General features: G+C 36.6%; 1 protein-coding gene across 3 annotated transcripts in view; it reads left to right on the forward strand.

Moving 5' to 3' along the window:
• Window positions 1-12,387, forward strand: part of Rhbdd1 (rhomboid domain containing 1) — a 127,326-nt gene that overhangs the window by 18,308 nt on the left and 96,631 nt on the right. For all 3 annotated transcript variants that reach the window (XR_013342132.1, XM_026409548.2, XM_026409547.2), the window contains 2 exons: window positions 7,242-7,757; window positions 9,389-9,521. Coding sequence is in view for 2 of the 3 variants with exons in the window: in XM_026409548.2 (XP_026265333.1) it covers window positions 7,325-7,757; window positions 9,389-9,521 (566 nt within the window). In the remaining variant the exon portion in view is untranslated. The remainder of the gene's footprint in view (window positions 1-7,241; window positions 7,758-9,388; window positions 9,522-12,387) is intronic.

The following is a 12,387-nucleotide window of genomic DNA, read 5'->3' on the forward strand; positions in this document are numbered from 1 at the left end:
AAGAAAAGAGTATTTTTCTTTGTTTTTAAAAATCAAAGCTTAAGCATCTGGAGAGTCAGATATTATCAGAAAAGTACTAAGCCTGAGTAATAGTAGGCCTTTGATAAGCACTTGCCAAATGACTTGAACAAACTTACATTTCCCCAATTTTTTTTTTTTGAAATTTGAAGAAAAACTTTATTGAACATTTGAAAAACAATCCCTCAAAGATTGACTTTTCCGGAAAATTGTAGACCCCCTATGATTTTTAGAGTGTATGCTTAAAATACATGAAACTTAAATTTTCCAAAGGTTTGAAAATAGTATTCAAGTTATGGCATTGATCTTTCTGAGATATGTAATGATCTGATCCACCTTTTCTTAAATTTTACAGAAAAATTCTTAAAATTTAAGTGAATAATTTTAAGATTTGTTTGTACTTATATAGAAATCTCAGTCTTTGAACAGCATTTGATTATTTTCATTAAGATTCTGTGTTCTCTTTCTTTCTTGTAAAATTAATTTGGTTAGTATTAGACACCAAATTGGGAATATAATTTATAGATAGTATATATTCTTACAATTTAATAGCCTCAATTCTTATTGAACATTTAAATCTGAAAATTGAGGTATGGATTGCCTTGGTAAATGATAATGATGAAATATTTTCTGCTTTGTAAGTAGAATTGAAAACCACTATAATTAGTTCCTTTTCCCTTTTTATTCCTTTCTTTCCCCCTTGAGACACATTGGTTTCCCAAGTTATAAATTCAGTTTCTTTTGTTTGTTCTAGCTGCTTAGTTTTTCTTATTACGTACCTGTTTAATTTTTAATTTCTCATTATAAGTAAATATGGTTAATTTTCTTATCAATATTTCAAGAAACCTTTAATTTCTCTCTGCCACAACCTTGATACAGTGCTGTCTAGTGTGTATTACTATGTAATGAAAATGCTATTTTGTTTTGTCAAATAGTTCTAGCAAAGCAACTTATCAGTACATTTTAAATGAATCAGAGGTTTATTTCTGTAAAGTTGAGATAGATGTTACAACACTGTCCTGAAACTAAAAATGCTAAGTGGAATAATATGCATAGTGCTATGGGAAAGGTTGTTAAAGTTGCAGGAAAAAATACTTAAATATGAATATATTGGTATTCATATATTAATTAGTTTCATTTATCATAAGATGTAGATACATTAAAAATAATAATCTTGAGTCATTTGGGAAGTGTTTTTTAAGCATGGAGCATATGCCAGTCACTGTGTATTTGTGGTGATCATGTGGTTGCTCTGGGCAACTGTGGTAATCAAATTGGATAAGGTATTTCTTGCCCTCTGCCATATATGCTGCAATCATAAAAGTTCCTTTGACCTCTGAGCACCCATGAGGCTGGAGTAGAGTGTCTGAGGCAGAGACTATCATGAAATGAGAGCAGAAGTGGGCAGGGCACTGGTGTTCATGAGGGTATAATTTAATAAAGAGTTTGAACTTTATTCTCAAGGTAATGATAAGTCATTGAAAGCTCACTGCAGGGGAGTTCACTTGAGTTTTGTGCAAGAGTACTTAGCATTGGTGGTAAATGTTCTAGTATTAGGAGAAGTAAAGAATCCAGTTAGAGCATTTGTTGTAATCAGGCAAATTATGCTTGTGGCTTAGACCAGAGTAATTACTAGTCTAGAGCTAGAAAAAGAAGTAGATTTATTAAAAACTGTTTGGAAGAATTGGATCAAATGAACAATTTCTATCTCATATAGTAGATATATTAGAATGAAGAATTTCTCCTGGGTATTTGTACTAACACATCTAAAACCAAGTCAAAACATCTTATCAGTTAAAAGGAAATAATTCTGATATAAGCATTAAAAGGGAACATTAAGAGGAAATTTTTCTGATTGATTTTATATAAATATATATATATATATATATATATACACATACATACATATATATATAAAGATTATACCACATAAATTAGGCTAAATAAGAATCTAACGTATCATAATGAACTCTTCTCCTGTTCTTGTACTTTGTTTCACATTTATTCCAGTAGGACTGATGTTTTGGGTATGCATGCCAAGAGATGACAAGAAACAGAAATTGGGATTATTTTGATTAACCTGAGTATTCTGGAAAAAAAACAAGGAGTATCTGAATGTTTTTGTATGCAGCCATGAATTGGAATGAATGGTATAACCAGGCTGAACTACATGTTGCAAAATAGTTTACAATGTTTTATAGAACCAATTACCAACAATTTCCTAATAACCAATAGGTGGTTTATGGGTAGAGTCTACAATATGAAAAATGTTTGTTTTCTTCTCCATAGCATGGCTAGGATGATACTTCATTTTGTGATTAGTATATGGCTTGTTGCCGTAATGTTCAGAGTCAGGTGTTCAGTTGATCCTGAGAATTAACAAAACTTTATGGATGGGATTTAGAGATAGGAAAGTGATGAGGGGATGTGAACAACTTGATTGATGGAGATTCCATGTCATGAGATGGGGCACTGAGAGGAGAAGCAGAGTTGGAAAGGGTGTGTTCCAGTGTCTATTTTGGGACATATCGAGTCTGGGGTAGGGGATGTGTGTAGGGAGGCAGGGAGTGAGGTGACCAGCCTGCTCATCCTTGAGCTATAATACAAGTTAGAGTGTATAAGTCACTTCCAAAACCAAATAGATGGTGTAGGTTTTTAGTTCCTAGACAAGTGGCTATCACTTATTATTCCTTTGTGGTCTCTCATATAGCACAGCACTGAAAACATTTTTGTGAATTTGATAGGTAGGACATTAACAATATTCATTATGTAGCCAATGCTCACTTTTTATGTTGTTTTCCATGGTGTTCCTAGGACTATGCTTGTCTTGCCCACAAGGTCAAGTTACAGATTCAATCTTCATGTTGACCAGTGGGATTCTCTAAATTAACCAGTGACAGGATAAGTAATTTATCATCAAAAAGGAAGCTGTCTTATTGACTTGTTATGAAATAGGACTGATTTATCTTTGCTACTTAACATTTATGTTCTACTTATTCACTACTCTAGTGGCCTTTGTAAAGTGGAGCCTAAAAAATATTATGTTTTTATCACTTTTACTGTGGTTAGATCTGATTTTGCATTAAGCATGCATTCACTGAGGATTCAGAACACATAATATGATTCATCTTTTGAGTTACTGCTAACAGTTTGGTTTTTTGTTTGTTTGTTTAATTTCCTTAACATACAAATTATCATTTAGGGGCTAGAATTTTAAGTGTTTTGTTCTTTGTTGTACCTCCAGTGCCTGACACAGGGACTGGCATACATTTAGCACTTGATAAATATTTATTGTATAAATGAGTAAAAGAAAAAATGGCTGAGTCATTATTCTGTGGGAAAGGATAATTTACTTTTCAGAAACCAAGATATCAAAGCCGACTGTATTGTTTCTTAAGTTCTATTTTCTTTTCTTAAAAATTTTTTGTTTGTTTAATTACTCAGCTTTAAAGAAGAGTAAAATTATGGCATTTGCCAGTAAATGGTTGGAGTTGGAAAATATCATACTAAGCAAAATAAGCCAGTCCCATAAAACCAAAGGCCAAATGTTGTCTCTAATATGTGGATGCTAATTCACAATAAGGTAGAGGCACTAGGAAAGAATAGCATTACCTTAAATTCTGTTTTTCCTGTAAGATTAAGTCCCTGAAATCTGCAGAGAAATCAAGTCTGAAAAATATAAAATTGGGACTCATGTAATAAAAATAATTATAGAAACCACAAGCGTAAAAGTCCATAAGTGTGTGCAGGAGAATGAGGATAGAGAAAAAATGAACAAATGAAAAGAGAAAGGTGGATTGGAAGGAGAGAGAGGTTGCAGGAGAGCAAAGTGTCCAGTGGAGCAGGAGCAGTCAACCTGGGGGAATGAGAGGTGAGAACGGATGCAGATGAGAGGAGACCTTTGGTTGTGGTCAGAAGTAAGGAAAGTGTAATGTGAGCCTGGGTGCATGCTGGGAAGAATGAGGAAGTTCCCTCCTTTGTTTTATGCTTTTCTTTACTAGTGATTGAAATCTAGGAGGAATTATCTATCTACTATCTATTATTTTTTATTTTTATTTGTTGTGTGTGTGTGTGTATGGTTCTGGTTTCTAGGGATTGAACCCGGAGGCACTCAATCACTGAACTACATTCCCAGACCTTTTAAATTTTTGTTTTAAGTCAGAGCCTCACTAAGTTCTTCAGGCTGGCATGGAACTTGGGATCTGCCCACCTCAGCCTGTGATTAGTTACATGCTTCCATGCCTGCCCTAGGTATGGGAAGAAGGGAAGCTTTATTAAGCAAAGATATAATTAGTTTTGATTGTCTGTTATAAATAGCCCAGCACCCATAGGACCCTGTTTGCACTGATACTGAAAGGTTTATTTTGTGATTTCTTTCTCTCTCTTTCTATAGTAGAGGTTGAACGCTGGGGCACTCCAGCACTGAGCCACATATCCAGCCAATTTTATGTGTTTTGAGGTGGCGTCTCATTAAGCTGCCATGGTTGGCCTCAAACTTGTGATCCTTCTGCTCAGCTTCCTGATTCTTTGGGATTATAGGCTTATGCCACTACTCAGCTATTTTGTGATTTCTTGTAAGCTGGCTATTTAATGATCAAGGCACTGTTTATTTCATTACTCCATTTATAAATAATGATACATTCATATATACATATATTTTCAAGTGTGTGTGTGTGTGTGTGTGTGTGTGTGTGTGTGTGTATGTATTATACAGGTGAAATTATTTAGAGTGATTGCAGATTTTCAGTAGCTGAGAATAAAAAGTTGACCTGAGTCCCAATATGAAAAACACCCATTTCTCCAAAGTTATTTAGGAGCTCTCAGTTGAAAACATTAAATTTCTCTAATTTATGAGAATGCTACAGAGCTAATATAATAACAAATCCATTGTAATAAAGAAACTTGGTTGTACTAGTAATGGGAGTGTATATACACATGCACACACACAATAATTTTTCAGGGATCATTACTTTGGGTGTGATGCTGATAAGAATCCACATTTTTGAGTCTTATTAGAATTCTACCATTTGCAAGGGAACTAATTTTCACATAAATGGTATACTTATTATTTTAAAAGCAGAAATAATAGCTATAATTTATTTAGCACTTTGTTTAGAGTATGTTGAAGTAATCCTGGGAGGAGGAGGTATTATTCCTAAAGTGGAGAAATTAAAGTTCAGAAAGTTTAAGTGATGTTGTAGGTCAGAGAACTAGTAAGTAAGAGAATCTTTCCCTTTATTACTCCAAATTCCATTTATTGTCCAGTGTGCTAAGTTAGAATCCTGAGGTTGTCAGATGAGTTTCTTGGAGTTGGGGGGCCAGGAAATCTCCATAAGAAAGCAGAGATCACTAAATGAGAACCTTTTCAACATCCTGTTCCTCGTTCTGTCATTTTATATCTACACCTGACCTTTATTTTTCTTTGTGTTAAGAGGAAAGACTCTTCCCTTTTGTTTCTTTTTATCTATCTCTTGCATCTTTAGTCTGTATTTCTCCTTCTTTTGTTACTAGTTTCTCAGGAACATAGATCAGTCCTTCTCCAAAGTAAATATTCTATATTAGGCAGTAATTGCAGCAAACCTGCCCATTCCAAAATCTGAAGTAAACTGAGTACCACTTATTTATATCACTGTTCTCTGAGTCAACAAATTAGGTTGGGCTCTCCTGCAGTCACTTATACATCTATGGTCAGCTAGACAGCTTTGTTTCTGGAGCTTAGGTGCCCAGTGGCCAGGACCATCAGGTGACTGGAACATATCTTTTTTCATCATTCAACCAACTTGCCCAGCCTTCTCCATATGCTTGAAAGAGATTTAAGAGAAAAAAGCCTGCAAAGCCTCCTGAGGTCTAAGCTCAGAGTTCATGCAGTATCCTACCCCAAGCCCCAGTTCTCAAGCTGTCAGCTGAAACTTCTCACAGTGCCGCCCTGGCTCAGAGGGTGGGGAAGAGTCTATTGAACCATGGAACTCCTGTTGCTAGCTCCAATTCACCTTTTAAGACTGTAGTCCTGTCACCACCTTGGGCAGAATTGTGTATCTGGGCCCTGAGCTCCCTCTCTTCTTGTGTTTAGAATATGTGTGGCAGTTGTTTGTTTACCTCTTAGTGGAAAGCAAGTTCCTTAAAAATAAGCACTGTTTGATTCAAGGATTTGCCATATAGTAGATAACTTTTAAAAACTGATTTTTTTGTGTGTGAAAATAAAACATTTAAGAAGTTGATACCCGGCAGGATAGAATATAATGTATGCTTGAATCTAAAATCCTGCTTGTTGACATCTTGAGTGTTTTTAAATTATTTTTTTAGTTGTAGTTGGACACAATGCCTTTATTTTTATTTATTTATTTTTATGTGGCACTGGGGATCAAACGTAGCACCTAACCAGTGCTAGGCGAGCATTCTACCACTGAGCCACAACCCCAGCCCCAATCTTGAGTATTTCTATTAAAAAAATAAAATAAAATGGGAAGGGTGAAACTTCTTGGCCCAGGATTCTTAGTAGAAATTGCTTACTATTTTATACATTATCTTTGTAGGCTTTTCATTAGGTTACAATTTGTTTTTTTTCATTCTTCTTCATATTTTTTTATTTTTTTAATTGATTTTTAAAAATAAATGACAGCAGAATGCATTACAATTATTATTACATGTATACAGCACAATTTTTCATATCTCTGGTTGTATATAAAGTATGTTGACACTAATCGTGTCTACATACATGTACTTTGGATGATGATGTCCATCACATTCCACCACCATCCATGCTAATCCCATGCCCCCTCTCTTTCCCTCCCACCCCTCTCCCCTATCTAGAATTCATCTATTCCTCCCATGCTCCCCCTTCTTACCCCACTATGAGTCAGCCTCCTTATATCAGAGAAAACATTTGGCATTTGTTTTTTGGGGATTGGCTAACTTTACTTAGCATTATCTTCTCTAACACCATCCATTTAAGGAAGACACATTATAATCTCATGATATGTGTGTCAGAAAACCATACCTGTCCGTTAACTAGTCCATTGGAATTTGGGATAACAATTTCTATGGTAGAATGCAAAATGAAGGAAATATGTCAGCCAGCATCCTGGATGTTACTCAGGAAGACACTGACAATTTTTCTGTCAGAACAGGAAGTATGGTATACCTAACATGAGCTTATGTTTAAATGAATTTCTTATCATGTACCTGTTCTTAATTGATGGATTTTAACATGTATTATGTTTTAGGTTCAGCTGTCTGTATGCCTCCCCATATTACTAAAATCTGACCATATTTCCTCATCACTGGGCTGTTTTCCTGATATATAATCATGCAGCGAAGATCAAGAGGGATTAATATGGGGCTCATTTTGCTCCTTTCTCAAATCATCCAAGTTGGGATCAACAATATTCCACCTGTCACACTAGCAACTTTGGCTCTCAACATCTGGTTCTTCTTGAATCCTATGAAGCCACTGTATAACTCCTGCCTTAGCGTGGAGAAGTGTTACCAGCAAAAAGACTGGCAACGTTTACTGCTTTCTCCCTTTCACCATGCTGATGATTGGCATTTGTATTTCAATATGGCATCCATGCTCTGGAAAGGAATAAATCTGGAGAGAAGACTGGGAAGTAGATGGTTTGCCTACATCATCAGTACATTCTCCCTACTCACTGGGGTGGTGTATTTGCTCTTGCAATTTGGTTTTGCTGAACTTATGGATGAGCCTGACTACAGAAGAAACTGTGCTGTGGGTTTCTCAGGTAAGGCAGACAAGTTTCTGAGATAGTAGGCATGAAGGCAGTGAAGGTCACATGGATGCATAGGTCTCTAGTTGGTGACTCCTTAGAGGGTAAGGGTTGCTAGGCCTGCATCGTGAAGAGCATGCTGATTAGAGCACAGGAGGGACATTATTTTTTCAGCAACCGTCATATGCTGCATCATTTACTCTTTTGTCAGTTTGGACTAGGACTTGCTGGAAGGTGGTTTTGTAGGAGATGTCATGCTGGAACATGCACTGGCCCCATAATGGTAGGGCCACAAAAGGACCCACAGATATATTTGTGATAGGGAGTTCTCAAAAAAGATAAGTATGCCTGTGAAGTAGATTCACTGTGCACTGGTTACCATCTTGGCTAAGTCTGGTGAGACAGAATACACCCATATACAACAGATTACATGAAGAAATGTATTACTTACAGATAGGCAGCAATGGACAAGAGAAGCTGATTCTGCAAGGCTCAGAAAGCTGCCCAGGGCAGATGGAGTCTTGACTGTATGTGTTCCTTTTATACCACAGGTGGCTTGGTTGTATTCCTGAAGGCCATGAGTTACTGAGCAAAGCTTTGAAGGACATTCTGTTCTAGTAGGGGACTAAAACAGAACCTGGACTGATCTGGATAGCTTCCCATTTATCTCAGGATGTTTCATTTAGCACATTCCAGTTATTCTCCAGAACTGCAAGCAAGAAAGGACTGCTAACAGTCCAAGGGCACCAGAAGATCTGTCATGCATGTGCCGCTTCTCAATTTCATTAAAATAAATGTACCACACCCTTCCATGGCACACACACCATGTTTTAGGAGCCATGATAGTCACTCTATATAATATATCCTGTTTAATTCACGTGGAAGATCCACAGGGAGATGGCATCCTCTTGATATTGTAGTTGAGGAAGCTAAGACCCCAAAAAGTGAGGTAACTAGCCCAAGGTTATACAGCTAGTAGGTGTTTGAACCCAGCTTGCATGACTTTAGCCATGTGGCCTCTCGTCTTCCCCCCTCATTGCAGATATTTCATGGAACTAAAATTTCCTTGAGGACTCACAGTAGGTGTTCTAAATATTAGAATGTAAAGGGAAGGAAGGAAGTCATTAAATAAGGAAATCTAATCCTCCTTTCTACTTTTCCTACCCTTCCTCCCCTTCCTTCTAAAATGTATCCATATTAATCTAACTGTGGGAGAAGAAAGAAAATTTTTACACTCTGCCTTCAACATGTTTTTCCATAGAGGTTAGAAAAATACACATTACTAGTAATTTTTTATTGAGTTAAAATTCATCTAGAGTAAAATTATCTGTATTAAAGTATAGAATTCAGTGGCACTTAATACCATTTCTGGTATCTTATTCTCATTTTATGTGTTATGTATTTGGTAGCACACTCTAAGTCCCTATGAACTTTTGTTAAGAAACATCAAAGGGGTGACTGACTGCCTTGAACATTGTCTTTTAACAAAAGCTGGGTTATAAGGAATAGAAGATTATGTTTCAATGCATGAAGTTAGATTTATTGAATAATCATTGTCATGTTTAATTAATTTTCTTTGTAAATGTAAATTCCACGTTAAAATTGTTGATATTTTTATGTTCTTTCTTTCTTTTTTTTTTTTTTAGGAGTTTTGTTTGCCTTAAAAGTTCTTAACAATCATTATTGCCCTGGAGGCTTTGTTAACATTTGGGGCTTTCCTGTACCCAACAGATTTGCTTGTTGGGCAGAACTTGTGGCTATTCATTTCTTCTCACCAGGGTAAGTGTTTACTCTTAGGGAATAAAGTGAAGAACTTGATGTTCCATGGAGAAAGAATTGTAATAGTGATGAAGTAACAATTTTTTTTTTTTTTACAGTGAAGCTTATTTTTTAACTATAAGGATAGAATTGACTTTAATGGTTTTAATATCAGTGATTCATAGTTGTGTCATTTTGGGATACTTGGCTTAACTGAGTTTCAGTTTCCTTACCTTTTAAGTAAGCATAAGAGATCCTAATATACAGATTTGAGGATCAACATTATCAGCTAACCAAGAGTTAATTCTAATAATAATATTCCAAAGAGGTACCTAGAAATCACATAATCATAAAGATAAAAAAGCCCACAGGTGTGTTAATTTAATTTTTTTTATTACCAAGATCAGTCTGGACTAGGACTTGCTGGAAGGTGGTTTTGTTAACATAGCTATTAATTATCTTGGTAATAGAATCCCATAACAGAAGGTCTTACTCAGAATGCCACGTATAAAACAGATCAACTCTGAAGTGTCCTGAGTAAGAGAAAGCATGAGGCCCAGTTTCCTGTGTTATTTGGTGTCCCTGTGGCTGCCTCAGAGGCAACTCCATGAAACCTTCAGGCTCTGAGGAGCAGTTTCAGATGTGCTGAGTACAGACGAACACGGAGACTCAGAGGTTAAGTCTCCTGGTCGAGTGACCCCCTCCTTGAGTGCCCATCTCCTTTTTCTTTCTCTGCTTTCTGTTTAGAAAAAGGATGAGTTGTGTTATTTTTTTCTGTCTCTTCCACTTCCACTTCATTTAATCTATATCATACAACTGGAAACACATGGTTGGTTTGTTTCTTTTTACTCTGGGGACCTGACCTGGACAGTGTTTGGAGAATCAAGAATATTCAGAAAGGAGGAGTTTTGTTTTGTTTTGCTCTTCTCTTTTTCAGACATGAGTTTCACTTTGGTTTTGATTTGTGTGGCTGTGTTGGGTGTCATATCTTATTTGAGAATGTTCTTGTTGGGCTGTGTGTCAGGCCAGTAACCTTGACTCCTTCTTAAATGCTAATTTCCCATCATGGGCAGCCATTGGCAGCTGGTGTATAAATGGCAGTGATGTGGCATTGAACACCACTCATTTACACTTGTATTGTTACTTGTGACAGTTCAATAAGAAAAGCCTAACAAAATCTTCAAAGTTTTCTTTGAAAAAGGGTCCAGTGATGTCTGTCCCTTATTTGAACAGCCCTCTCTATACCTTGTCACTCACAGCTTCTCTTACTTGCTTGATGTGACTTGGTTCTCTATGTAGATGATAGGCCCTTCTCTGTGACTGGTAACACCCAACATTCATATGAAAATCACTCCCTCTGGTACTTGAACTATAATGAGTCCACTGAATAACAGAGCCTTTAATATTCTCATGCAACTATTTCTGAAGAGCTCATCGTGTATTTCCTTTTTCTTTTAGGGTCCCTTTACATGGAAAAAGTATGGTTGCATTTTTTTCTGATATGCTGATTCTATGAGGAGGGACCTGATATTCTGAGCATGAGAATTAAATACAATTTCCTATCTTTGAAGTTTGAAAGAACAAATCTTGGTTTTTAAGATTTGATTGCTTTGAATGATCAACTTCTAATATCCAAGCATCTAGTTATGCCTGTGTCCAAATAAAGACTGAGCTAAACACTAGTCCAGGGAACCTAAGAAGCCAGTGCTTCTTTGAGATGCATCTTGGCAGACTGGGAGAAACCAGAGCTCTCATTGTTTTGCATTGTTTTCTCTTGGTGGTTGTCAATTACAGTTTTCATTGGGGAAGCACTGTAATTCTTTAGAACAAAGCCTGCTTTTCTCAGACAACTATGCGGGCTGCCCTTTGGGAGGAAAAAAAAAATCTGCCAAAGCAAACATTTGATGGACTCTATGTTTCATGAAAGCCATGAAATCCGTAATTTCTCCCAGTTACAAAGTTTTATGATTGCAAGGCACTCTAAGTAGGCACTGCAAGGGGTGGACTTGACCACCAGAGTATTCCTTGTGTGTCTTTATGTATGTGATTGCTCAGCTTCACTCTAGTCTTTTCATTTGCCTTCGTGTCCTGGGACCCTGTGAGATGATTGTGTTTGAAGAGTTGTCCCTGCTTCTCAGGTGGCCCAGGAGGCCACTTCAGTAGGCTGCCTCCTACATAGACTGGGCTTCCTTCTCATCTCTCACCCCACCAACATTCTGCTGATGTAAGCAAGTGGGATCTGGTACTAAGATTTGTTCTAGTTCAAATTATGAACATCTGTAATTTTTCATGAGTTTTAGGCTATCTAGGCAGAAGCTCAGAGAAATGAATGTCACCAAGAGTAAGACAGCCACTCAGTGAACACGCTAGAGGATATTGGTCAAGTGTGAGAGAAACAGGGCTCACTACTAGCCAAGGGATCTCAGGCAAATCATACATCCTTTCCAAGCCTCATTTTCTTAATCTGTAAAATGGCAATATCTCTTAGCTCTCTATTTAACAAGTTACTTTTAAGGAGTCAAAGAGGTAATTCATATCAAAGTGCTTTATAAATGAAAAAAAAAGACTGTTTAACCCAAATTTTGAAATAAGTCACTGGAAGAAGTGTGCAGTGTCCCTAAAATGAATCATACCTATCTTTTTCTTTTTAAAATTAATAAGTCAGCTGTTATTTAATTTTGTTTGCTTGAGTTCTACTCTCCATTCCCTTTGCTCCATCCTGAATGACAGCATTCTAAAAATGCCCCTAAGACACTCACAAACACTAATTAAGCAGGCCATGACTGCATCTGGGCCCTGGGAGATTCTTTGGAATAATATGGTAGTTCTGAAAATATTAACCCCTTGGCTTTGGGTACTGCTTCACTGTTAATATTTGACAAGAGTA

The sequence above is a fragment of the Urocitellus parryii genome, chromosome 1 (genome assembly GCF_045843805.1).
Source record: "Urocitellus parryii isolate mUroPar1 chromosome 1, mUroPar1.hap1, whole genome shotgun sequence".
In the NCBI taxonomy this organism is placed as follows: domain Eukaryota; kingdom Metazoa; phylum Chordata; class Mammalia; order Rodentia; family Sciuridae; genus Urocitellus; species Urocitellus parryii.